Source organism: Hippocampus guttulatus, chromosome 13 (assembly GCF_054856545.1).
Source record: "Hippocampus guttulatus isolate MCC_2025c chromosome 13, RoL_Hgut_1.0, whole genome shotgun sequence".
In the NCBI taxonomy this organism is placed as follows: domain Eukaryota; kingdom Metazoa; phylum Chordata; class Actinopteri; order Syngnathiformes; family Syngnathidae; genus Hippocampus; species Hippocampus guttulatus.
The window spans coordinates 1,739,689-1,767,632 of NC_141273.1; the positions used below are offsets into that span (position 1 = coordinate 1,739,689).

At 42.7% G+C, this 27,944-nt stretch overlaps 2 protein-coding genes and 1 long non-coding RNA gene across 3 annotated transcripts in view; 1 reads left to right on the plus strand and 2 right to left on the minus strand.

The window, feature by feature from the left end:
• Positions 1-27,935, plus strand: LOC147195773 (uncharacterized). The gene is made up of 4 exons (XR_015102610.1): positions 1-152; positions 10,239-10,342; positions 26,368-26,536; positions 26,619-27,935. It is a non-coding gene; the product is annotated as an uncharacterized LOC147195773 (long non-coding RNA).
• Positions 1-27,944, minus strand: part of c9orf72 (C9orf72-SMCR8 complex subunit) — a 78,932-nt gene that overhangs the window by 23,768 nt on the left and 27,220 nt on the right. The gene's annotated exons all lie outside the window — the stretch shown is intronic.
• The window catches only part of lingo2b (leucine rich repeat and Ig domain containing 2b), a 53,728-nt gene continuing 27,198 nt past the window's right edge, over positions 1,415-27,944 (minus strand). The window contains exon 2 of the mRNA XM_086126594.1: positions 1,415-4,709. Within this exon, the coding sequence (XP_085982720.1) occupies positions 2,801-4,678 (1,878 nt within the window). The 5' untranslated portion in view covers positions 4,679-4,709 and the 3' untranslated portion in view covers positions 1,415-2,800. The remainder of the gene's footprint in view (positions 4,710-27,944) is intronic.

A 27,944-nucleotide genomic window follows, 5' to 3' on the forward strand; every position in this document is an offset into this window, starting at 1 on the left:
CGCTGCATAGGTCCACGCACGTTTGTTTTGCCAGCCACGGCAGCGCGAGACACCGAAAACGGATACTTCAAGAGTTTATGAATGGAAAGTTTACTTTTAAAAAGTTGCCGGATTGCTCCACTGACAAGATCAAAGTTACCTGTATCATACAGGTAAACGATGTATGCCACTGACGCGATTGTTACTTGTTTGGAACTATTTTGTGTGGAAGGTTACAGTATTCCGTGTACATATAAATAGAGCGGGTGGAGCTTCTCTGTGTTCGTCTGACAGTGACGGTGAAGTTCAGCGGTGCAGTGGTGGCGACCTAGCGAAAATAAAACGTCTTCAGTGTTGTCATCGAACCAAGTGTAGTCATCCAAAATGATGTCTACATAAAACCGTAGAGAGACTTCCGCGCAAGAAGGACCAACAGAATCAACATAGCGTGACTGCTGTGTTCAAAGCAAACTTGAGAAAAACGAAGTATGCAACCATGGCTTAAATCCACTATAGGCTGAGTACTAGTTTACCTTAGATGTGCACTTTATAATGTTATATTGCTCTGCTTTGATTCCATAAAAAGAGCTGTTAAAGCAGCTGTTGTGTGACAAAATATTTTTTTCACTGTTGTTGATGGACAGTAATATTGTGTGAGAGATTATGTGTGAATAACTGCTCCAAGTGAAAAATGTTCATGTAAAATTGAAAATCGAAATTGTTATTTCAGTAAATATTTGCATTTTGCACATAGAAAACTGAATCATGATTCCATGTTGATGAGAGCATTAAAATGGGGGAAAATAGGACAAAATATATAAAAGGAAATTCAGAAACGATAAAAAGTGTGTGAGGAATCACGATTAATCTTTAGTGAATTTGAGTTAATTATGACAGTTGCATTTTTAATTAGATTAAATATTTTAATCGTTTGACAGCTCTAATATAAAAACATAACACGGGGTAGGACTAGATAAGTTCTTTACTTCTTCCTACTCCCTTGAACATAATACCCGTGTTGAATGATGACTGATTTCTCTTTCCTTTTTACTATTTTACTTACCTTACTTTCTGTCAAATTATTACTGTACATGTTTTATGTTCAATAAACAAATGAAACGAAACGAAACGAAACTTGAAAATTTCGTATGAAGAAACGTTCGTAAGTAGAGGTACCACTTAATGAGGGACTTTGAATGTCTTCATGAGTCACAACAGCAGCCTTTGATTTCCGTGCAGGCTTTCAAACTCAATCACATCAAGATATATATATGAAACAGTTGCTTTCAGAGAAAGGACGTCATGGACTTCAAACACCGCAAGGGAATCTGTGTGCAGTTCAAGCGAATGGTAAATATTTAATTGCAGACATACGGCTATTCCGATGCTATTAGAGCAACTTCAGCTGAATTTAAAATACAATTTCAATCAGGGGTAGGTTTGATATTTATTTTCTTTTGAAAATATACCCATAAATATATCATACGAAAACAATTATACAACTTTTGAATGTTTTATCACAACAGAATTACACAATTCAACACCCACGTCCCTGCAATACAAAGACTTGCCCTTAATTGTTTTGCCAATATTGCCCACACCAAACACGGAAAATATTTCCTCACAAAGAAACATAAAGTTACAAGATTCCATTACAAGTTTGAAATTGACACCTATGAAATAAGCACAGCCCCAGTAAGGAAGTGAAGAGGTGCGATCAAAGAAATATGAGGGGAAATTTAAGCCATAACTTGGTGAGGCTTAACTTTGTCTTGTCCAAAAGAGGGCACAAGCCCGTAAATCTTTGCCGTTGTGGCCGCAGAGTCTTTTTATGTCACATCGAGGGATTTTTTTCTTTTTTTTTCGTTTCTGGTAGCAAAAACTGCCTGTGATTTATGACGTTTTGAAACAGCTTTAACGTGCCATTTCTATTGCAGGGAGCTTTTCTCGTGCGATAACGCCTTTGACCGATGCTATTTCTGAGGGGAATGTCTTGTCTTTTCTGGAAAGTGAATTCTTTGACGAAGACAAAGCTCACGCCTCACATTAAATTACAACGCAATGTCGCCCTGAGTTCATTGAATTCCCCATATGTTCGTCTCCTTGCATGAGGGCAACTATTTCGAAATGAATGCAGCATTTCTTTTTAAGAATAAGTTGGATTTTCCCATTACAAAACATATACAATATGATCCCATTTTACCCAACAGTGACCCAACGAGAACAAAGGCCCGCCGGTCCCCATCTTTTTAATATTTCTGTCTGATAAGAAAGGCAATTCGTGCACATGCACAAGGAAAGACACAAACGCAACATGCGTACAGCGATGCGCACACACAGCGCACATGATTACAACACACACCATTCACACTGCAGCTAACATGGGTGTTAGACAATTTAGTCCTGACATGTTGCAGCGGTGATCGCTATCGCTGCGTTTAGAGTACCCCCCCCCCTCCCCCCCATAACCCTCAGTGACTCCGTCCTTCACTTTGATGTCACGGATAGTGGACAACATCATTACTCATCACATCACCACTGATACACATGCCAAGTGCAACACTAGATCACTCCCATATTGATATGTTGGTTATAGTATTCTATTCAATGTAATGTAAGGACATTATTTGATATAAACACGTTCACGGTTTCACTTCGATATTCACATGATCACGAGATCACCTTCATCGACAGCCACTATATTAGTACATCATTTGTCACAATTCCACGGGGGGTCATTGAAAGCAACTTTTTTTTTGAAGCCGATGTGTGTGCACTGCATTGTTGTTATCGTCATCGTGCGCATCAGTCCGCTTCAGGTTCAAATCATTTTCATATTGACTCGTCGGGGGCCACTTGTTTCCGTCACTTCGGCTGAGGCCCCATTGGTTTTGCGTGGGACATATTCAATATCAAAGTTGCTCTTATGACGTCCTTTTCCTCGGCTCCAGGCAAAGAGCAGCAGGAAGCAGAAGATGACCACACCTAGAAAGGACAGGCAGCCCATGGCTGTGGATATAATGATAGTCTTTAAGTCTATGGGGACTGTCATGTTGTACAACACAGTCCCATTTCCCCAAGTGCTGTTGGAGCTTGTCAAATAGTTTGAGCTCCTGTTGCTATTGTGAAAGTTGTCCCTAATGCCCAGGCTCTTCACGGCTAAAGAGGCCGACAAGCTGGCGTTGCCGGCAGCGTTACTTGCAATACACAAGTACACCCCGCTGTCATGCAGCTCTGCAGCTTTGATCTCCAGGGTGCCATCTGGTTGGACTTCCACTCTGCCGCTGCTCTTGGCTGTGATGTAGCGTCTGTGAGGTGTAATCCAGACCACTGAAGGCCTTGGCGCTCCCTCTGCCATGCAGCTCAAACGTGCAGGTTGACCCTCGTCAGCCATCAGCAGCTGTGTTATGTTGGGTCCAATTCGAGGCTTGGTGCAGGTCATGTACCGAGAGACCAGTGGTTCCTTGAGCTCACGCAGAGTTTTTCCCAGGAGGTACTCGGGGGCGCTGCACTCGGGCTGGAGATCAAGAATATGAAGGGAGGGGGGCTTGTAGCTATTCAGCAACCAAAGCAATCTGCAGTCACACACCAATGGGTTTCCACCCAGACAAAGCCTCTGGAGGCTGTCTGGGGATGCAAAAACTCCCCTCTCCAGAGAGTCTAAGCGATTTTGTGACACATCCAATAGTTGCAAAGATATGAGGCCAATAAATGCAAAGAGTTCAATAGAAACAAGCTGAGACCCTTGAAGACAGAGCTCCATCAAATGCGGGAAGTGCCCAAGCTCTCCTTGATTGATATGCTGAATTCGGGAGAAAGACAAGTTGAGGTGAGTGAGGTAGTGCAGGTGGCGCAATGCTGCACCAGGGAAGACAGATAGGTTCGTGTTGGTTATAAACAAGGTTGTGAGGTTGAGGCCATGCAGAGACAGTGGGGGGAGTGTGTCCAACCAGGGCCAATAATCGATCTCCAGTTGGCGGAGATGGAACAGCCTCTTAAAAGAGAAAGGCTTCAGAAAACTAATGCTCAAATGGCGCAGATGTAGTTCAACCAGGTTGTGTAGATGTGCCAAAGCGTCAGTAGGGACTGCAGTGAGATTGGAACGTTCCAGGGTCAGAGTTCGGAGTCCAGCTAATCCCAGAAAGGCCCTTGGAGAGATGAAAACAAGTTCATTGTCACCCACCTCGAGGGATGCCAACTTGTGCAGATCTTGAAAGGCGTGGTCCAGCAGAACCACAAGTCGGTTGTGGTTGAGGTCAAGACGAGTGAGGTTGGTCAGGCCAGACAGTACACCTGCAGGAACCAGCTGGATCACGTTACTGCGGAAGTTCAGTGAGCGGAGAGCAAGCTGAGAACGAAATGATCCAGTTTCCACCACACTGATGAGGTTGTCACTCAGGTCCAAGGCTTCCAGAAGATGGAATGAAGAGAAGTTGTCCGGTGTGATTATGCGTAACTTGTTTTTGCTGAGATCGAGGACTCGAGTTTCGATGGGGATGCCTTCAGGGATGGTGCTGAGACGCTTGCGATGGCAGCTCACTGACTTGGTCTGCGCAGAACACTCACATCGGGCAGGGCAACTCAGGGCCAATCTGGCCAGGAGAAGCACCACGGCCCCACCCAGGAGGATGCGGTAGTACGGCGCTGGGCCTTTCATGACTCTTTTACCCACGTTGCCCACTGTCATCGCATACCTCATTATACGTCCAGAACAGCATCACGGTCGCTCCCTGTAAAACAGTGTATGAAAAAGAAACGGGTCAGAATTCTCCATTCTCTACGTCGAGTCTTCATTTGTTTGCCTTCTGCCTTTTTACACTTTAAAAAAACGTTTAACTCTGTCTCTTTAATGAACTGTCACCTTTCTTGGCTCGCTGGAACGAATGGAATTAAATTTAAAGCAGGGCAAGGCACAAGAGAAATATCATCTGCAGAAAATTGTGGACTTTCATCACAAGGTAGCACAAAAGGTTGCAGGCTAACTGGAGATGTCTTTTGAGGATGGAAAATATTTCAACCCAGTGGCGAGAAATGACCCTCATTATATCAGGATGAGGCTAAAAGCCAGGGAGGTAATAGTTTGTGCCGGCATGTGCATCTACATCTCGCTTTTGCAGGTTCATGGCCATTCCTACGGACTATTTGGTCGGGGCTTAGATAATCAACAATGAAGTGGCAGGAAATGTTTGCTTCCATAATACTTTGCTCTACAATGCTAATCTTCAAACCCATGTGGCCTCATTGATAGGGACACTACGACATATATTTGTGTATTCGTGTAAAGACATATTTTCCCATGCCCTGTTGAAAATCCATATATTACTTGCTCGATATGCAACATAAAGTCTCAAGTTTATGGGCACCCTGTAGATGCAAATATTTGTATATATACTCTCATAACTTTACTCTTTTTGATGCATTGTTTTACAATTTGTGTTTCCTTGTGTTATTTTCCGTGCCTAATTGCGCTCTACTGATGCCGATGTTGACACTTCTGTTTCAAAAAAAATTATGTTTTTGATGTTTACTGTTTAATTATGTAAAGTCTCAGCAAAGAAGAGACATTGGGGCCTTTTCAGCAGCAAAAGAGCATTTTTTAAAAAAAAAAAATTGCATTTTGGGATGTATAAACAGGGGTACACATAATAATGTTGGCACAGTTCTCAAATGAGCACCAGAGGCTGTTGTTTGGTGCTCATTTTTTGTGCTCATTTTTGTCCCGACCCAACGACTTACAGCACATCTACACAAGTTTTATCATAAATATGTGTAGATATGTCACTTCAATAACATTTTCCCCACCATCGAGTTTTCAATTTTTATTTCCTAATTTCAACAACATATATAACCAGGGCTACAAAATGGCAGCTTATTAAGGAAATACAATTTATCCATCCATCCATCTTCCAAACCGCTTTATCCTCACTAGGGCCTCTGGGGGTGATGGAGCCTATCCCAGCTGTCATCGGGCAGTAGGCGGGGGACACCCCGAATTGGTTGCCAGCCAATCGCAGGGCACACAGAGACGAACAACCATGCACGCCCACACTCGCACCTAGGGACAATTTAGAGTGACCAATCAGCCCGCCATGCATGTGTTTGGAACGTGGGAGGAAAACGGAGTACCCGGAGAAAACCTACGCAGGCCCAGGGAGAACATGCAAACTCCACACAGGGAGGCCGAAGCTGGAATTGAACCCGGTACCTCTGCACTGTAGTGTCGACGTGCTAACCACTGGACCTCCGGGCCGCCGAAATACAATTTACTGTTTTATAAAAATACATTTGATTCATATTTAACACAATTGTGTTGTATGGCCCGTTGAATATGAATTGCCCACCTCAGACTTGCATTATGAGACCCTCTGATCACTTGGCTAGCTTAGCACCATTTGAACCAGGTGTGTTGGATTAGCGAGAGATCTAAAACTGCAAAGGCAGCCACTACCTACCTACCCGTTTTTATTGTTTTAAAAATGTCCCAAAAACCTATACTTTTTGTTCTTCTACTTTCTTCCTTACATAGCTTTGCTGCTGTAATTGGGGAATTTCTCCATTGCGAGACGAATAAAGGTTTTCGTATTCTTATTCTTACATGGCTCTCAGGGAACTGGAGTTCCCAACCCCTGCAATTGGGGCTTATGATCATTTAGACAAAGGTTCTGAAAGAAAAGTTCACTGCTCTGTGAAACGAAACGCGCTGTAACAAATCGCAAAATTTTAACGCAAGTCATAGGGAAGAATTGTGACAAATTCACTGCTATAAGAGAGTTTTCCCCTAAAACAGGACAAATATTCTCTAAAAGGAGAAACCTCCTCAAGCCCGAAAATGTAAGAACACTTGACTTTCTCAATGCTAATTTGCCTGATTAGAAGCCCGAGTGTTAGAAGAAAATTTAAACTGACATTTCATAATTGCTTCGTTCAGTAGTGGTTCGTTGTTTTAATATACGTATTGTTATGTTTTCAGCAACCATTACGTTGTTTTACCCCTTTTATTTAGTTTGAATCAGTGGCGATTGCTCTCGGACTGCAAGGGAAGCTCAGCTTCCCCTAAAACAGGGGTGTCAAACTCAGGTCCTGGGGGGCCGCTGTCCTGCATGTTTTTCCAAGTCTCCCTGTTGCAACACACCTGATTCAAATGATCAGATCATCAGCAAGCTCTGCGGAAGCCCGACATTGAACCTGATCAATTGAATCAGGTGTGTTCCAACCGGGAGCCCTCCAGGACCTGAGTTTGACACCTATGCCCTAAAATGTCAAAGAATGCCAGATTAGCGTGGAAAAGGATTAACGTCTTTATAACTTCATTTCTGAAATGCATTCTGGCAACCATAGATATGCAAAATAGGTTGATATGACACCCGTGAGGAGACCCGAAAGCTCATACCTCTAAGTCTTGCTGTGCTTTCCATGTTTATCTCATTCACTCCCAAAGACGTTTTTAGACGTCTTTTCAGACTTGGTCTAGAATTGGCTGGTACTGAATGAGTTATGGACGACACAATAACAAAAACAAAAATGTAGAACGCTTGTTCTCTATGGATCGAACGTTTTTTGGTGTTTACAACAATGAAAGTGACGTGAAACTCAGTTGTTCACCATTCACCAGGTTATCGTCTATTTAACTGAATAACTTCGAATCTGTCCTAAAAAAAACAGCTGCTCAAGTGGACTTTTCTTGAATTCTGTAATGTAGTCTTTAGGTGTTGTTATGGTATCTCTGTTTGTTTTTTAGTCCTTTATTTTGTAAGGTGTCTTTTAGTGACGGAGCGTGGTTCGTTAGCGTACGTCATGATTGTTCAGGCCGGTTTCCTAATTTGCTGGGAAGTTTTATTGTGCAATGAACTGCTTCATACACTTGTAAGAAAGTTCACAAAAGTGCACCTGCCTTCCCCAAATTTCTTTCATTAGCCTACTGCCCTTTCATCAAAGATTGAGTTGCTCTTTGTTTGTTTGTTTCCTTCTTTCTGTTTTTCATTCCTTGATAAAATTGCTTATACTGTTAATAAAGTCTTTACATTTTATGGCAAACCACTTGATTTAAAAGCCAAGAAGAAAACCAATTTTGACACGCCTGCCCCAGCCCCAAATAAAAATATATATAAATTATTCATGTATTTATTTACCACCTTGCAAGGGACCCAAAGATGCCTCTCAGCATCCAAAATATTCAAACTATTCAAAATATATGTGTGTAATAAACACTTTTTCTTGTGGATATGATTTTTTTTCCCCCAATGAAGCTGACTTAAATCATTTTCACGATAAAATGATGACACCTTCACGTGTTTGAATTCATTTTCATTTTGAGTTGAGTACGGGTTTTGTTTTCTTTTTTAGAACTTGAAAAATATCACTGCAGTGCAAGGATATCTTTATATTGAGGCACTGAGGCAAGGATACAGACTTTAAAAAAAAACATGGGAGACTTTCCTCATTCCAACTTGGAAGGACATTGACCTTGACAGGAAAATACCTCCAAGCAGCCACAGGTTGTTGAATTGACACATGCCTATGAAGAAAGATAACCTGACAATAATTGCTTCATTAACAGAAGTATCTGCATTCTGCTCATGGATATATTTGCCAATTAGATGTGCAAAAAGTAAGCTTCGTCCGTGAGTGCTGGAAATTTTAATGCACCAAGCGGGGGGGGGGGGGGGGGGGGGATCCCGGAGAGGTGAAATGTGCCTTCAAAGAGCTCTGTCAATCACCGCAACATGGAATCTCGGCAAGGTAAGCAGATGAAGATCACCCAGACAGACACAAACCATACTTTGATAGCGGTGTGAGTGACACTGAAAATAAATCTTTGATGAGACTGCAGCCATCAAGGCCCCACCGGCTCAGCAGCGAAACTGCTTGCAGCTTCGTGTAATGCCTCCTTTTCCAATCCTTTTGTGTACCCATTTTTTTTTCCCCCTTTACTTTCCACACCGCTGGCGTGGCAAAAGCATCAGTTCACTCAACGGTTTCAGCGGGGGCTTGGGGGGTATTTATCGATCGCGGCGTAAGACGCATCAGATGCCAGGAATGCAGCATGTAACAAAGAGCGGGCTGTTGCCACGGCAACCACAAGCCATTACTCTCGTCTGCCCCGAGTTGTCTGCCAATCAAATTAATGAAACCCAGGACAAATGGAGTCAGAGGAGTGTTGTTTTATTCATATTTCTTTCACCTCCGGAATTGACAGAACATACAAATTGAACCAAAATCTCATTCATTCATTTTCCCTGGTTTTAGCCGAAACTAGTTGAAGGGCTTTCCAAGCTGTCATTGCGACTGCCTTGCTATTTGTCCACCTGTCTTTTTGCCCATTCATTTTGTGCTCCGGTAACTATCTCTGTCAGTCCACCTTATTATCCGTCCACAAGTCTGCTCCTGTCTCTGTGTATTTATCAGTCTGCCTTTCGCCGTCAGCCAGTGTTCCTCCCTGGCTTTCCGTTTAATAATTAGAGGCCAGTTGTCTGGCGCTGCGGTGAGCAACTCGTCAGGCGATTTGTCTGCGATCTGGACATCAGCAACAGCTCTGCAAGGTGAAATGGTGTGAGACCAAAAAAAATAATAATAATAAGATGAAAAGACAAAACAACAAATGCCACATGTGTGTGAAAGATGATGAAAACACTCCAGTTTTCGACCTTGATAAAAGGGGCCAATGAAAATGTTTTTTCATGTTCTGTGACAGCCAGATTGTATTCCATATCACGAATCTACGAAATGATGAGTCCCCAAATAAAATGCAATGCTGTGGGAAAGTAGAAATTTGCCCACATACTGATTTGTGATTTCTTTTTTGGTGTATATTTCTCACAATTAAATGTTTCACATCCATCCATCTATTTTCTGAACCGCTTATCCTCACAAGTGTCCTGGGGGAAGGGGGGCGGGGGGGGGGGGGGTGCTGGAGCCTATCCAAGCTATCTTTGGGCAGTAGGCGGGGGACACCCTGAACCGGTTGCCAGACAATCGCAGGGCACACAGAGACGAACAACCATCCGCGCTCACACTCACGCCGAGGGACAATTTAAAATGTCCCATTAACCAGCCATGCAGGGTTTGTTTTTTTTTTGGAATGTGGGAGGAAACCAGAGTACCCAGAGAAAGCCCATGCAGTCTGAGGGAGAACATGCAAACTCCACACAGGAAGGCCAGAGCCGGAATTGAACCCTGCACCGCCACACTGTGAGGCGGATGTGCTAACCGGTTAACACTGCTGAGATCTAGAATTAAAAAAGTGTTTTTTGCCATTTCAGTTTTCCTGATGTTTTGGGTGGGCCTACAACAGCACTACATGACGCCGTTTGGAATCTGCCATCTCCCTCACCATATATGAACGGAGCGTTTATCTGGTGCAATTGTGAGTTAGTTGTAATTACTTGGCTTATTACTACCACTGCGGCATCCAAAATGCCAGCTTTCCCATCACCCCCAAAAACACATTTTCCCTGAATGCCGTGGTTTACTGAACAGTTCGGTATCGTTATTTAAATTGTCACGTGCTGTGTATTTTATGTTTTGTCAGGTTACTGTAATATCTTGGAATGCAGAGCATTGTATTATTTAACTATAGCAGAAAACATTTGCTCAAATGTTTGTCACGTAGGCATGTGTGTATGTATGATTCAGGCTGTTGTTCTCTATTTTTATTTCCATCTGCCTTTCAAGATGACATGTCTGTTCTTTGTGTTGGATTTTATCAAATACATTTCCCCCCCAAAATGTGATTAATACTCCAGTTCGACTTAAATGTGTTTTTTTTCCCCTTCTTTATTATGCATTTTATGGCTGGTGCGAATTATACTCAGGAGCGATTTATAGCCCGGAAGATACAACACATAAATATACAAAGTAAGGGGTGAGTAAATAAGACTTAACACCTGATCAGTAAGGGAAGGTGGACAGGTCCCTCTGATGCAGTTGGGGAAATCCCCCTTCCAGGATGACCAGACTGCAATGGTCAACCTTTAACACAGTATGGTGCCATATAATGTTAGAATGGTGTAAGAGTCCATTCAATAAGATAAAGCCCTGCAGGAAGATGCTCCCATAGCAGCACCTCAGAGGAAGTGGTCCACCTCAGAACTTGTCCAGATCAGTCTCGCTGCAGAATTCATACAGCGACATCCAATCGGGTCATCGTCATCTTGCACCTTCTCCAAGGGGGGGCGGGAGGAAGAGAAGAAGTGGCAGCTAAACAGGCCAACATGTAGGTCGACTAAATGCAAGCGTATAAAAATAAGTCTAATGTTATGTTTCAAACATTTCTTTTGAAGTAGCAGCTCTAATATCCGTGAGTAGGGCACTGTTACGTCCGAACAGGCGGAACGTGATTAGCAGGCTGCTTTGGCTAACGCTAACCGGGCTTGTAGGTCTGCTACGATTCATGCTTGCGATTGTGTCCACCGCATCAACGGCTACCAAATTATTCTGCTCTGGGTGACTGACACGCCCATCTCACGGGGAAAGCCTCTCAAGGCGAAGGGTGCAAGTGATGCACAAAGCCCTACTTACGTTTAATCGGCCAGAAATGTCAGTTCATAAAAGCAGGGCAGCCGTGGGGCCCGCGCCGGTGTCTGAGTACTGATATGGCCTAAGCCGGTAACATATCAACGATTCACTGCTTACAAATATTATAAATAGTCTTTATTTATTTATATATTTTGATCGGGAAAATTATATTAGCTTGAATTTTCAGTCATGTCGATTTTTTTTTGGTGCTTTAGTGCTTCCTAGTGGTCATGACAGATATCGCCATCTTAACCACATCTCCGATTGGCTAGGCCAGGTCCTTAAAGTATAAAACAAAACATGATATTGTAAATGACGGTGTCATTTCCAGCGTGTGAACAGCCATGGTAGTAATGTTATATATTTTATATATATAACATATATATATAACATATATATATATGGTAGTAATGTTATATATTTTATATATATAACATATATATATAACATATATATATATATATTTCAAACAACAAAGCGTGTGACGGAAAAGTGGTTAGGACTGCACGACTGTCCGTGTTTTATGTTATGTGTTGTGTTTATTATTTTACTTTAACGTTAACTGTTTTGTGAAGCGCTTTGTTACAGCTGTTGCTGTTGTGAAAGCGCTATATAAATCAGCATGTATTGTATTGTATTGTATTGTATATTTTCCAATATTTTAATAAAGGTTTGACTCCCAACCCTTTCCTGGGTACATACTGTATATGAATTGTGCCAAAATTGTGCCACTTGAACCATGCAGTGTAAATTCAGCCTCAGGAAAGTGAGTTTAGTTGTTGAATGACAGAGCTTCAACTGAAAGAATTTCTTTCAAATATTGTAGCTTGTAATGTTTGCTTGCATTAATTTTGACGATACTATTAAATGCATTCAATGTAAATCGCCGATGGTGTAGTGGTACATTCGCCATACTTGGATGCGGGCTGCATGGGATCTGTTCCCACTCAGTGACGGTGTGCATGTAGGTGTGAATATGTACCCTGCGACTGACTGGCGACCAGTTCAGGATGTAATCTGCCTTCCACCCAAAGTCAGCTGGGATAGGCTCCAAAAACTCCCACCACCCTGTTCAGGATAAGCGGTGTTGAAAATAGATGGATGTGCCCAATGTGAATTGGCCATACGTTTGTGAATTCATCTCCTGAGTATCTTTCATTTTTCAGTGCCCAGGCTGACCCAAATGACATACGTAAAGAACTGGACCATTTCTTAACTCCATCCAGGCTCAGAGCATATTTTTAGAAACACTCTTAGGCAAGCGTGTCATTGGCGAAATGGAATGCAAACACGATCCCTTAGATTTCTGGGTAAATGGTAATGGGGAGGAGCTTGGGGGTGCATTGAGAAGGCCAGCCGTAAGGCTTGAGTATTTTTTTTGGGGGGGGGGGGGTCTGAATTGGATTAGAGTCACAGTGAAACCGCTTACAATGTGACAGTCGAAAAGTCGCTGTAGGGAGATTCATGAGTCACTGTGAGCGGAAGAACGAGGTGAGGGGGGGAAATAAGAGATAAGCGCAGACTAAAGCAGAAATACATGAAGAGATGAGGAGAGTCCGGATTACAAGATTATTATTTTTATTTCAATATGACATTAAAGGGCGGCCTGGTGGTCGACTGGTTAGCGTGTCGGCCTCACAGAGCAGAGGTGCAGAGTTTGATTCCGGCTCCGCCCTTCCTGGAGTTTGCATGTTCTCCCCCCGTGCCTGCATGCGTTTTCTCCGGGTACTCCAGTTTCCTCCCACATTCCAAAAATATGTATGACAGGTTGATGGAAATTTGTGTGTTGTGCGATTGACTGGCAACCGGTTCAGGGTGTCCCCCGCCTACTGCCTGAAGACAACTGGGATAGGCTTCGACACGCCCTGCGACCCTTTTGAGGATCAAGCGGATCGGAAAATGGATGGATGGATATTATATCTCAGACATGTATACAAATTTAATAGCCGGCTCCCAATCACAGAAAGGTATACGGGCTACCTTATGAAAAAAATAAAAGTTGAAAACAACAGCAAAAAAGTAGTACTTGAAGAATGGAGCCATAAACATGGGTAATGACGTACCCGCGTTCACAAACCTCAACATTTGCATGGGTGAAAAAGAGCAGGAAGAAGGCTAAACATATTTGGATCAGCTTACGATCCCAAGATATCAACAGGTTGATTAGCCCTTCGATTGATTGCTTGACTCAATGTGATTTGTAAATGTGCATGTCACCAAGGAAAGGTAGAAAACTGAGGAACTGGAGAAAAAGCTCCTTGAGGGTGTCGATGTTCAATCTCTGGGCCAATGTGTCTTGATGAGTAGCGTAAAGCCCCTGTTCATTATCAGCACTTCAAAATCAACCGGGTGGCTTTTGACACTGGCAGCATGAATTTGTCTTGACTAAGCAGGACTTTACTGGACTAAGCCAATTAATATTGAATGACTACTCTCAGATACAATATTGATCTCACAAGACACAAACGTCTCGATGAATTAATAATGATGATTTTACTGACTTTTAGCGTGTGATCTGCAAGTGTTATTATCCACACAGGAGGGCCTGGGGCCAAGAATCAAGACCAGAACAATATCCGCTAAAAAGCAGGCACGTTAACCACGACCAGCAATGCTACAGGTTTCTTTGAAAAGGATGGTTTGATTTGGTATGGAATGAGCACTGTTCCCGATGGAAAAAAAATTAAGTAATAAAAATAAAAAAAAGTGAGTTCAGTGATTTTCGTATTTAAAGTGTTGTATTTTTTTTCTCCTGAATTTCAATTCCACTCACAAGTCTCAGGAAATCGCGACGTGCCATGATTTTCAGCGACCTCATAATTCAATAAATCATGTCTCTTATGCATTTGCACACCCCTTCCCAGTTTACATGAGGCGGGTGTGTCAGAGGTCAGGACAGGAGAATACACACAGATGAAAAATGCAAAAGCCCATGCGTGTGACACGCTGGGCTCTATTTTCCTGATCCGTGTGAATCAAGAGTGATTCTTTACACAAAGTGCGTGGTATGCCTCTGCTCGGAAGCGGGTTAGATCAGATTAGACGAGCGCAGGCCGGGAGATCTGCAGGTAGGAGGACTCCGCCGCCGTGGGAGTGGTCACAGCCAACTTCAATCTTGACCAATCAAACCTTTCATACCTTTGAAATGTGGTGCACTAGTCGTTCACTAGACTCTCAAGCACATCTGCGGTGGGCATTTGGAGACAGCCCCAAAGTGCATATCATTCGTGTAAACTCCCCCAAAACTGTGCCAGCCCAGGAGTCTACTGCGGTGGAATGAAATATAATGATTCAAATACTTTGTCAAGGTGGCTCGGTAGTCGAGTGGTTAGCACGTTGACTTCACAGTGCAGAGGTACCGGGTTCAATTCCAGCTCCGGCCTTCCTGTGTGGAGTTTGCATGTTCTCCCCGTGCTTGCGTGGGTTTTCTCCGGGTCCTCCGGTTTTCTCCCACATTCCAAAAACATGCATAGCAGGCTGATTGTACACTCAAAATTGTCTCTAGGTGTGAGTGTGGGCACGAATGGTTGTTCATCTCTGTGTGCCCTGCGATTGGCCTGCAACCGATTCAGGGTGTCCCCCGCCTACTGCCCGAAGACAGCTGGGATAGGCTGCACCACCCCCCACGACCCTAGTGAGGATCAAGCGGTTCAGAAAAATAATGAATGAGTGAATGAATACTTTGTCACCCAGTGTCCACATATTTAGAGATGCAATACATCAAAGTTGGACCACCTGTCTATCCTGCGCAAGTGTCAGGTATTGATCAACTTTCTGTCACCAATTTGTCACTCCGCCAGGCGGATCTCCAAGACACTCCGTTTGCTACACCGGTCCGCTAAGCTTGGTGGACAAAAGTCTGCCAAATTGGCAAACTCACATAGTGAACCTTGAGCTGATATGAGAATCAGTTTCCACAGATATTTCCGCCACGGTGTCGATGTAGTCTTTGAAAACATAGCTCTCGATCTCAAATCCTCTTTCCCCCAGTGAAATAAATGGAAGAGCCATTAATCCGTTCCAGCCCCCGCCCCCCCCCCCCCAAGCCCTCCAACCCCCAAAAAAACAACAACCAAAAATGCTCTCATGGATTTCTTAGAAGAGAAACAACAGTGTCACTAAAATATAGTACTCAAAATAAGAATAACGGACATTGTGCTGCTCCTTCTGTTGCGTGTGCCTTACTACCACAAAAAGAAGACTGCATGCCTGTGAATATTGTTGTACTGTTTGTCTACAAGGAATGTGATGGTATCACTCTAATACTGAACCACGGCCTTAATACCATGAAAATTTCGGTGAGATTTTGACATTGTTGTATGCCAACTGTCTACTGTCTAATTTTGCTAATTTTCGCGAGCTAATGCGCTAATCGCTGTCGTAAATGCTAACCGTAAACAATCGCAACGTCTTTCAAATGTAAATTCACAGTGAACACACCCCACTAATTAATAATATTGCATTAATTTACAAAATACAAACGTACATGTGTCATGGTTCTGTTTGTGACCAACAGGTGGCACTGTAGGGCTCCGCCTGCAGCTGCACACCTGTTGGTTATTGTGTCATTAGTGTCTGTTAAAAGGACTCCTGGCACGACCACTCGGTGTCGGGTCATTGTTTGTTTCTGTCATTGTCTCTGTTTCTGTTACTGTTAGTTTTTTTTGCTTCAGTCATGGTTTTAGTTTTTTACTTTGGATTCTTTTTGTTTTCATGATAATGTTTGTTTTGGATTTAGTATTTTGTTAATACAGTTTTCCAAGTTCACCCTGCTCCTTCCTCCTGCCCGCTCTTTGGGGTCTTCCACCAGCCCGCAACGTGATAACATGCTTTGCTTGGCTTAGTACACAAAGCTTTCGGAGCTTCTTTATGCAATGTAAATTAGGAAGTGTATCACGCAACAGCATCCGGTGTGCCTTTCACATTTACAAATTAATTTTACAAAATAAAGCAGCCTCTGTATCTATAGAAACAGAAAACAAATGACACACGGCTCTTGAAGAGCCAGAATAAATATTTTTTTATTTAGAAATCACCTTTCGTAACACTTTTCAAAGCGACATTGTGACACTGTAACAAACGGAATCCAGTTTTTTTGTGCAGCATGACTACAAATCTGTGAAAATATTTCAGCATCACATGACACTCGTAACCTCTGGTACATAATCGAGCAATAAAATGTGTGGTTTCAAAAGATTGTTTTTCCGACGGTCAAGTGTTCCATTTTGCATTCTTATCTTACGAATATGCTAATTGCAAGGTGCTCTATGTTTCCTTGTGAGTGCTGAGCACCCATAAAGTTTTCCATCTAAGACTCACCCGGATACAGTACACAGCGTGGTCTTTTATTGCGGTAACTGTGCATAATAATCTCAGCTCTAAATCCTCTCTCCTCTTCCCACAGCCCCGCTAACACGAGGCTTTGAATTCATTTGCATGCTTGCAATTATGGTTCACCTAAGCTCCTTGGAAAAGTGCCATTATTATTTGGCTTACTGTAGCATAGGGGGAAGTCGACTGACTCCGGCCATCATCTCAAAGATATTTAAATTCATTTTTGCAGGTGTTCCTTTGTGAAAAAAAAAACATGTTTTTCTTTCCCTTTCGTCACTCTGTATGTACAGTTTTGCGGCGGTCATTACCATGACGCACTCTGATTGTTTCCCATGACTTTGGTGCTCTTCTCATTTCCATATGCAGTATAATGGCAGCATGAATAATACAATTATTGCACATGAGCGAGTTCACAGGCAGGCGATTATAACTGCAGTGTGAGCAATGCAAAAAAAAAGAAAAAGAAAAAGAGTGCTTATGATAATTGACCTGAGATGATATGTTGTTAAAACATTTATTTATTGCGATCTACTTCCCCGTACTGATGCACAAGTTGCAACGAGATGGCAATTCAAGTTTAATGTTGCGGTTTGTGATGCAGAATTAACAAAACCTGATCTTGTCGTTCATTAATTTTTCCGTCTATGACATTTAAAAGCATCTAATAATTTTGCACATGTCGTCAACACCGGTCTCAGTTTGATGCTTAATTGACTGTGTATTAACCACAAGGGCAACCGATCCAAACTTAATTTGTGGACTTTGTGACTTTCCAAACGACCACCGTGCGGAGTGCAAAATGTCAGTGGAGTTTGGAGATGAATTAAGGGATGTGCATTGAAACTGCACCAATTAAACATCTCCTTTCTGCACCACTGGCCTTGCCTCCTCGGAAGGGCGCCTTGCTTGAGCCATCAACAGCGGATTCTTCCGCTATGTGGCTTGTTGTATGCCTCGTGTGCCTCAGGCCGGCACAGAATGGGGCGTTATCCGGCAGTCTCTAAATTTAGACCGATATGCTTAATCATTGCTGAAAAATGGTCCGCCAATACTTTTGCATTCACATGAATAAAATGAGCATTATGTGTCAATACCGGCAGGGTAATGCCAGCTGACAACATGTGACATCATTCACAACTGTCATGTTCTGCTCTGCTTTGTTGTTGTTTCGGTTTCAGCACCAGCTGGTGTGTTGGGCGTGACCCTTCGGCAGTGCACCTGCGTCTTGTCATGTAATCAAGCTTCTTTATATTCTGACCTGTGTTTTTCTTTGTCGGATTCTTGACCTTGATCGCCGGTCTTGCCCGAGTGCCATTTTTCCTAGACCTTCGCTCATAGTCGCTTTTGCCTTGCATACCTGTCAACTTTTCGGAGCGCCAACCTGTATAAAGTACCAAAAAAATCCTTATAAAGAGCAAAAAATCCTTATAACATACCAAAGCATTTTATATGTCAAAATAACGGCAGAAAAAAACCCCACGAAATTTTCAATGCTATTTATTGTAGATCATCATTCTACTTAGTGGCATTACTGTGTTCAGAGTTGTATTCCTGCGTTACTTTTTTCACCAACTCCAAATGCTGACCCATCGGCTCGAAGTTACAGCATCCATTCATATTTACTTTGCACTGCAATAATGCTGTCAATGTTTCTTGTGCAAGCGATTTTCGGAAATTTGTTTTCTTGGAGAACTTGCTTGTACACTACCGAAGTATGCAACGAATACTCTGCTGTTTTCAACTAGGAACCACGTGATTTACTGGAAAGTTTCCGGAAATGATAGCATTCGAGTAGACTAGCACCATTCTGGGCAAAAGCAAACGGAACTACCTGTTAGGGGGAAAAAAAACCCCGGAAATTTTCAGAATCCGTATAATTTGTGCGATACCGCCATATACGTAAGATTCACCACAAAATCCGTCTGAACTACGGCTAAACCGTATGAGTTGACAGGTATGGCCTTGGTAGATTTTGTTTTTATCAGTATTTTCTGAGTCAAGCAATTTTTGACTAGTTTGATGTTCATGTGTTTGGACTCGTGGCATTTTCGTTTCGTGGTATTTTGGTTTTCAATTTTTTCTTGCCGGTTGCAAGCGCTTTTTGTTCTCATTTGATTTTCCTGACTTTTTGTCGCCGGAGATTTCTGTTTCTACTTTGTCGGTCTCTCGCTTACCCATTAATAAATACCTTTTTTGTCATCGTCATTTATCTGGTCTGCGTTTTTGGGATCCACTTACCACCCGGACTTTATTCAGACCCTGTCAACAACAAGTCCATTTTGATCTGATAATTAAGAATAGGTGATAAGGACTTTACGTGTATGCAACAAATGGAATTATAAATATGCATTCGAGTTCATCAAAACAATTGTGAACAAATCCCAAGTGAACTCAAAACTGCCCTTGGATTTGTTGTTTTATTTGGAGGAAAAAAATAGTAGTGGGTTTAAAAAAAAAAAAGAGCTTGTCAAAAGCCATTCACTTCTAGCCCTCCTGCACTCGCTGCTTAATGGCCATGTCATGTTCGATCAAGACACATTCCGCATCTGAGAAGTAATAAAATGAAGTCTGACGTGGGTTTCCCAGAAAATAAAAGGGCTGCTCATCTGTGTCGCCAAAGTGTTACGCAACAATCCGTGTTCATGGTGTGTGAAAAAAAAAAAAAAAAGTGGCCTTCTTGTGGAACATGAACGACTAGGCTATGCATTAAAGTTCATTTGGAAGTGATGTCAAACGAATTAGCGAAATATAATAATTTTGTCTTTTCAAAGGGGCCAACTCGTTGGCTACATTTCAACCAAATATATCGGCAAATGGGTAGCTCATGCCAATCAGAACGCTCCACTATTACTGTGCGCGATCCTTTGTGCCACTTCATCTCTCATCTCAGCAGGAGATTCGTCCAAGGGCATTGACGCTTCCTGCATATTGTGTGAAATGATTGCTTGAAAAGATGTCATACCTTCATTTCAGTGGCGCGTTCCACTTCCTGAAAATGAAATGAAAAAAAGAAAAAACGGCATTTTGCACAACATATCGAATGGCGTTGTCTTTCTCTGCCCAACTTGAGAAAAGGCTTGTGGAGAGGCTTTTCTACTCTTTCCCTCACTGATATTTCTAAATCAGGGTGTTGAATCGAAGGACACTCACCATATCAAGTTCCTGTCTAGTTTTCCTCTCAGAAGCTACATCTCATCCATTTTTCATGCTGCATGTTCACCGCAAGCACCATTCACAGGCTTATTCCAGAAACAAAATTTGATGACGTTCGTTTTCCATGCACTCGAAGTGGGGTTCAGACGTGCATGTTTAGTTTAGTTTCGAGTCTCTAATGGTTTATTGCATGTGCCCTTGGTTGAGCGAGGGGATTAGCGTCTCAGCTTGTGGGAAATTCATAAATTCCAGCATATTAACTCATTCAGTACCAGCCGATTCTGGACCAAGTCTGAAAAGACGTTTAAAAACGTCTTTGGGAGTGAATGAGTTAAAAGCCAGCATGCACCATTTTACATCACTTTTATACTCTTAACGTCATTTATGTGATTAGAAAAGGCCAAATGTAAAATCACATCTGTCAATTTATGATTAAAAGACCAAACAAGAAGAGGTTTTTGGCACAAAACTCAAGGGAATCATTTGTACTGACCAAGTCGGGTCCGTGTTGTAATTATGTGGTGCCCGGATTGATCAAGAGTATTGAGTGAAGCCTGTCCTTGATTGTATTGTCCAACGGGCACTTCTGGAGCGGAAATGAGAGAACATGGGGAATTATACTGTTTTTACAACAAAGAGGGTTAGTTAAATGCGCCGATTGGCCTCATTTTTAAAGTTACCTGCATTCTTGAACTATAGACACGCGCGCACACACACACACACACACGCATATCCATCCATTTTTTGATCCGCTTATCCTCACAAGGGTCGCACGGCATGCTGGATCCTATCCGAGCTGTCTTCAGGCAGTAGGCGGGGGACAACCTGAACTGGTTGCCAGCCAATCGAAGGGCACACATCAAAGGGACAAGCATCCATGCTCACACTCACACCTAGGGACTATTCAGAGTGTTCTGTTAACCTGCCTTGCATGTTTTTGGAATGTGGGAGGAAACCGGAGTACCCGGAGAAAACCCACGCAGGCACGGGGAGAACATGCAAACTCCACACAGGGAGGCCGGAGCCAGAATTGAACCCCGCACCTCTGCACTGCGGGGTCGGTGCGCTAACCACTTGACTGCCTCAAATCTCCGTTAAGAAAGGCGGTTTTAATCCAGTCAGCAATTTCTTCATCTCAAATGAACGTTAAGATATACTGTATTCCAATCAGGTTTCTGACTTCATCACAGTACAGACTCAGCTCATTGGAATACAACATTTTATATGAGTCAGGAAAGGTGTCAGTACTTGTCAGCGCAGTGTTTGGTCCTGTAGATCATAATATATTGTTGGACAGGTTGGAAACTTGAGTAGGATTAAATTGAACCATCCTAAAATGGTTCAGGACCTACTTGGATGAAAGGACTTGTTTTGCGACCATTGGGAAGTTTGAATGTGGATGAAAGGACATGTGGGGTCCCTTAGGGGTCAGTACTTGGACCCCTTTTGTTCATCCTGTATATGCTACCCTTAGGTCAAAATTTTCAGAACGCCAATGTTGGCTATCATGGATATGGAAATGGTATGCAGCTACATCAACAAGTGTCCTCAGATGATAGCAGCTTAATTAGCATAATATGCCACAGTCATGAGCAAATTAACAATGGGATGAACCAAAATGTCTTTCCACCAAAACAAACTGAGGTCATTGTCTGGTGTAAACAGTATTCGACTTGAATTCACAGTACGTGAGTAGGAACTGAACCCACACTGCCTGCATGGAAATCAGGCAAGTAAACCACTACACTACAGTGACTTTCTGTTTCAAATGTAAAATACATATTGAAAGAAATTAGTTTTGAGCCAATGTAAAAAAAAATAAAAAAAAATATGCGAATAAGCCTCCAGGTGCTTGAGATAATTTTTTAAGGCAGACTTTTATTTTGAGTTCTCTTTAAAAGCAGACCCTCAGCAAGGGATTAGGCAGTTCTCCCTGGTACTGAATTATACAAAAGGGATTAGCACTTTTCAACCATCACCAAATCATTTTGACGGATTAACAATCTCCAATGTCACTCGGGAGAATTTACTTCCGTTCCAAACAATTTCATGTCAGGGTGGGAGTCAAGGTGACATTGGTGTGAAAGAGCGAAAGCTATTTTCCTTGAACTCTGCAGTCAAACTCCAAGCTCAAGTGTACTTTGTATTGTCATGATGAAACTTATGTCGGGTGGATCAAGGACAGTTGGACCTAACTATCATTTACATTTTTTAAAAAATAAGGTAAGCTGTGTGTGTGTGTGTAAGTGTAGGTGTGTACAACAGTGAGAGGTGACGGGGGAGAGAGAGCGCAAGCGAACTGGATACATTCAGAGAATAATGAACTGCTTATTTCAGAACACTTCACTTCATTCGTTGCAACAGAAATGTTGATATTTTAGTTGTGTGAGTATGAATTCAGTATGAGACTCGTCTTAAAGTTCTTTTTTCCCCTGAAAATTCCAAAGTTCTTCATTGGAAATACTTGGAGGTTTTGTTGACTTTTTAGTTTTTTCCAATTTTCAGTGGCACAAACCGCAAACAAGCTGACTGAGAAAAAGTTGCATGCCTGAAAGGCTCAGAATTTTCTCGGCATGCAACTTTTCCTCAGTTCAGCTGATTTCCTTGTTTTTTTACCTCAGTCATGCTCCTATAAATGATTTACTTGTCATGCCGCAACACAGCCATGATGAACTTATATTGATATATTGATCAAACCTTCGTATTTAAAACGGATGGATTCAAACAGTGTCGTCTATACAATTTATATAATATCAAGTTAAATTTGTTAGGAAATGGCTCTGGCACTAAATGCAGCAGAGATGCAGCGTGGAACATAGAGATGTGAGCCGCTGGTCCGAAAAGAAGAGCATCTCAGGAAAGAGGGAGAACTGAACTTTGCATCGCAAGAAAAATGAAAAAAGGCATCACTTGTAATGGCCATCGAAGACACCACATTGTCACTTTTTTATGTCTGTTGGCCAGGGGTGCTCAATACGTCGATCGCGGTCAACCAGTAGCTCGCGGACTGCTCCCAAGTCGATCGCGAGAGGTGTAGAGGGGGCGAAAAAACCCAATACAAAACATTTGTATGCACTCCATTTGCCGTTTTAATCAAATTGGGTTATTTTTTTAGCCGTTGGACTGTAATTTTCTTTTTTTTGATGGAGGCTTGGTTAAGATACCATGATGGACTGACAGACTGAAAATAACTGACAATTGCCCTTGTTGCTCACGAATGATGAATGCCCGGCAAAATTTTGTAAATTCACCACCTGTGGTATAATATCTGTTACAATAATGTGTTGGGATTGGGAAGAAGAAATGTGTCACATATCCTAGTTATAGCAAGGTTCACTCACTCAAGGTAACAGAACGGGATCATTTTTCAAGCAAACGCGTGGGGTGAAGAGTTGCACTGTATTTATGTTGTTAAAATATTACGTTTCAAAGTGTTCAGAACAGCACAGTAAAAAACATAGAAACATCCAGAAAAGAAAAAAAATGGGAGATGCTGTCATTCTTTTTAGGGGTGCTTGAACACCCCTAAATATGTGCTGGACACGCCTATGGAGTGTATGAAGGCATGACAAAGAAGGCTGGGCACATGTTCGACTCCAGCTGGGTTATGGCAAAGGTGAAAATTTGCAGTTTGAAGTTTGAACTTTTGTGACACCAATCCTGGAAGTTTCCTGACATACCTCATCTCGTTAATAACAACCAACACTATTCCCTGCCCACCTACATGTTTATTGTTGTTGTGTCACTCATGGGAGCAAATACAGCACAGAAGCCAAGATTTTCATTTTTTCATTGATTTATTACTTTTTTTAATTTTTTTATCACCACCTCATTTGTATGCAAGTGTTCATGCATACCGACTACTTTCATAACCATGAATCCACATTGCAACCATGTTGAAAATGTGATGGGTGTTTGCATGATGTAATTGTGATTTATGAGTAATAATTGACTTTACGAATTACACTCCAAATATGACAAAGCTCCTCCCTACCCATGTGGGGATGTTGATTGCACTTTAGCACCTCTTGGCAACTCAAGAGCACCATGCTCGTTTACTCTTCTATATGGATCCATTAATTAAAACAGATAAATGGCAAGAAATATTCCAACCACTTATGCTTTTCTTGTGCTACTGTTAGTCTTATTTTTCACTGCTTGATCAGTAAGAATAGATGAAATGACTTCCCCTCAGGCACCAGTAAGTAAGAAAGCCAAATATTATTGGGAATGTGTTTCACGACATTGCATGTGGATGTTCTTTTTGTTCCCCATTAGAAGTTGTGAAAGTGATTTAAAACGTTCATGACTTTTACGCTTAGTTTTAGGGGCAATCATTCACAATTAAAAAAATAACAATCAACAAGACATTTACGGTGCTATGATTATTGTCAACGTAACCTGCAGAAGTAATTAAACAACTGAGGCTGATAAAAATAATTGAATATAACTGAGGTAAACACTCAGGGCTCTGTATTCTATATTATTTTTGCAATCACCCCCTGGCCGCAGCACAGCTATAGGGGTGGTGATGGCGGTGTGTATGTGTGTGTGTGTGTGTGTATGTGTGTGTGTGTGTGTGTATGTGCATGTGTGTGTCAGGGGAGGGATTGAGGCAGGATGTGAGACTAGAGGGTGGGAGGAGTGTGCTGTGATAGGGGGGGGGCCGGGGGGGGGGGGGGGGATTAGGTGAGTGTGAGGCTGGGTGGTCGTGGGTCACACATAGACTATTTTCGTGCCCAGCCCAGGTCTAGCGCAGAGCGAAGTCTAACTGTGCGCATGTGTGGAGTTGTCTTTATTTTGGTCGTTTCCTAGACTTTACACAGGTAGAATTCGGTTCAAGGGGATGGGCGTAGCCGACTCCCAGTCAATCGTTATGGCTTCCCTCATTTCTGTTCCAATCAGGATAGTCGATGCGCAAGTGCTTGATACTGCCGAAGCGGAAATAGAGTTGTTGGGGTCCGTGCTCATACAAAGTGGGTTCAAGTGGTAAACTGCAAGATCTCCCCTTGCGGGTGATGTAGTCGGCTGCACATGTGACGTGGGCAATCGGACACCATCTTACATGCACGACTGTGCATCCTTGCTTGACACCCCCCTCCCTCCAATAGTCAGGGCGGTGCCATTAAAATATTTTCAAGATGCAAATGATGATAAATTGTTCAATAACTGTAATTTCCGGACTATAGAGCGCACCTGATGATAAGCCGCACCAACTACATTTTTTTAAAGGAAAAAACATTTTGTACACACATAAGCCATACCCGTCTATAAGCCGCAGGTGCCCACATTGTCCATCCATCCATCTATTTTCCGATTCGCTTTAGACTCACAAGGGTTGAGGGGGTGCTGGAGCCTATCACAGCTGTCTTCAAGCAGTAGGCGGGGACACCCTGAACCGCTTGCCAGCCAATCGCAGGGCACACAGAGACAAAAAAACATCTGCGCTCACACTCACACCTAGGGACAATTTAGAGTGTTCAATCAGCCTGCCACGCATGTTTTGGGAATGTGGGAGGAAACTGGAGAACCCGGAGAAAACCCACGCTGGCACAAGGAAAACATGCAAACTCCACACAGGGAGGACGGAGAATCGAACCTTGCACCACTGCACTGTGAACACCACTGCACCACTCGACCACCTTGCCGCTCCTGCCCACATTGTAACATGAGCTATTTACAAAGAAAGACGGTACACAGAAAGTGTTTTAATAACAGACCTTAACTTTTCTTTCCAAATAGTTCCTGTAACGCGGCATCACTATGGCAGTAAAACAACAGGGCTGGTTAAAAAAAACATAAAAGTAACTGTTCGCTGTTGAGTAATGCTTTTTTTCGATGCATTTTTTTCATTAGACTTACTACCATCTACGCTTTCATGTCAACTTTCACAACAATGTCTTTTTTTTGGGGGGGGGGGTGATGGGGGGCATCATAATCCTTGGTGGATGCAGTCCAAAACACACGTCAAATGCGCCCTCTCACGGCCAGTTGTTTTCAGTGTGTGACAGATGACAGCGTCTTCCTTGACACATGTATATATCAACTGTCTCACTCTTACCTTTTGTGCTTGAGTGCTCCCTGGCAGCCATTCGAAAAATCGTTATATAGGCCGCTTCATTAAATAGGCCGCAGAGTTGAAAGCGTGTGACTAAAGTCGTGGCTTAAAGTCCGGAAATGACGGAAATTGATTTTGACAATGTTTCAGAGGCCTTTGTCGCACGCTGTTGTCAGATTTCTGAATGAAATACAGTGACAACGACACACGTCCACGAAGTGCCGAATTTGAGGACACCTCAATTGAGTGCACCAAAATCACGTGACACCACCTGCACCACTATCTGTTTTTTGGTACTCTAAAATTTTCTTTTCTCACCAAATTGGCAGGTTTGTCGGGGGAGTGGAATAGAAAACGCCCTCGTCCAGCTGGAACGCCGACTACGTGCGGCGTGGTCGACCTAATCCGCAAACTTGCTGAACTAGAGTTGTGCTGGCACAATAATGATGTGCCCATGACACCGAACACCGTCTACGTCCTGTGACCAAATTGTCAGGTGTGTCAGGGGTGAGTCAGTGCGCCGGCACGATAAACTACATACAAAAATGAAGTTGTGCTTGTTTTTATGCCAAATCCACAGGTGCCTGTCAGTGAAAATAGGGCCCATGTGGCGGAAGGTGGTCTCCAAGTGCCCACGTCACAGCAGTGATCCTGTGATCACCCTGGCCAATTTTTACATCATTCGCCGTGGAGGAGTGCTTCCACTTCCTCCTCAACCTACTTTGCACGCTTCAACGTCCTGCATGGGTGCCACCAATTGTCGATACAACATGATTTCAGCTTGTCAAAACAAGCCGCATGCCGGAGACAACATTTTCATACGTTGTCGGGAATGGTCAAAACGGAAGTTTGGTAAGCGAGCGCAAGTTCCCCTATCGCCCAATCAGCGTATATTGTACTGAGCAGATCTCATTGGAGCAGCCCCAGATTGATACTATGGAGAACTCATTTGATCAATTCACGTATCAATCTGGTTCTTGCCAGTTTGTTACACTACCGACGCCAATCCATAGATATGGTTCCAGTAGTTTTAAAAATTTAGACGACTTTCAGCCACCAAATTGTCAGGTGTGGCGGGGGACGTGTCAAAGGAATCACACTTGGTACGCCCGAATGCCCAGGATGGCACGGAGCTGTCTTCCAAATTCCCTAACACGCTCAACGGGGCTTCCACTAGGACAAAAATAAGGACGTACGTTTGAGAGCCACTGCAATGGCAAAGACTATGTAGCCTAAAATTACAAAAAAAAATTCCAAGATAGCGCCCAAGAAAGGCAGTCAGCGAGAGCTTTTTTTTGTCGTTTTTGTCTTTTGTTTTCTCACATGGTGTTTGTTGTTACTTCGTGTGTACCGGATGTGGACTGTTTTCAGCGTTTTTGGCCATGACATTCATCAACAGAGACGAATCTGTGCTTGGTGGTGGTTGCGCCTTTTCGGCAGCACACGTGTACCATCATTGATTTTCATTGGTAGGAATGTCGGCACTACTTGACTGTCACCGCTGGACAACCCCGGGGCGCTTGTTTTTTGCGCTTGTAATGGGCAGCATTTCTCGCAGCCCCATTTTGTTTAGCAGAGATGTCGGTGCTGTTGGATGTCTCTGATCCACTGGTGAAGAGAGACTTTGATTCTCTCCTCTTTCATCTAGAACTGCTTCAAACAACAAAGCGTACACAGGAAAAGTGGCTGAGAATGCATGACTGTCATCGTATGTGTTGTGCTATATTATTTTGTTATTTTATGTTCACTGTTTATGCTAAGAAAACTGCCTTGGAACGACGGCTGAAAACTAGCATTTATGCTAAGTCCGGCGCATTTACACTGTTGATTCTTGTCTTGATTAATGGGCACTGTTCCAATGAAATAAATAAATAAATAAAAACTCTGTGAAATCGTTGACGCGATG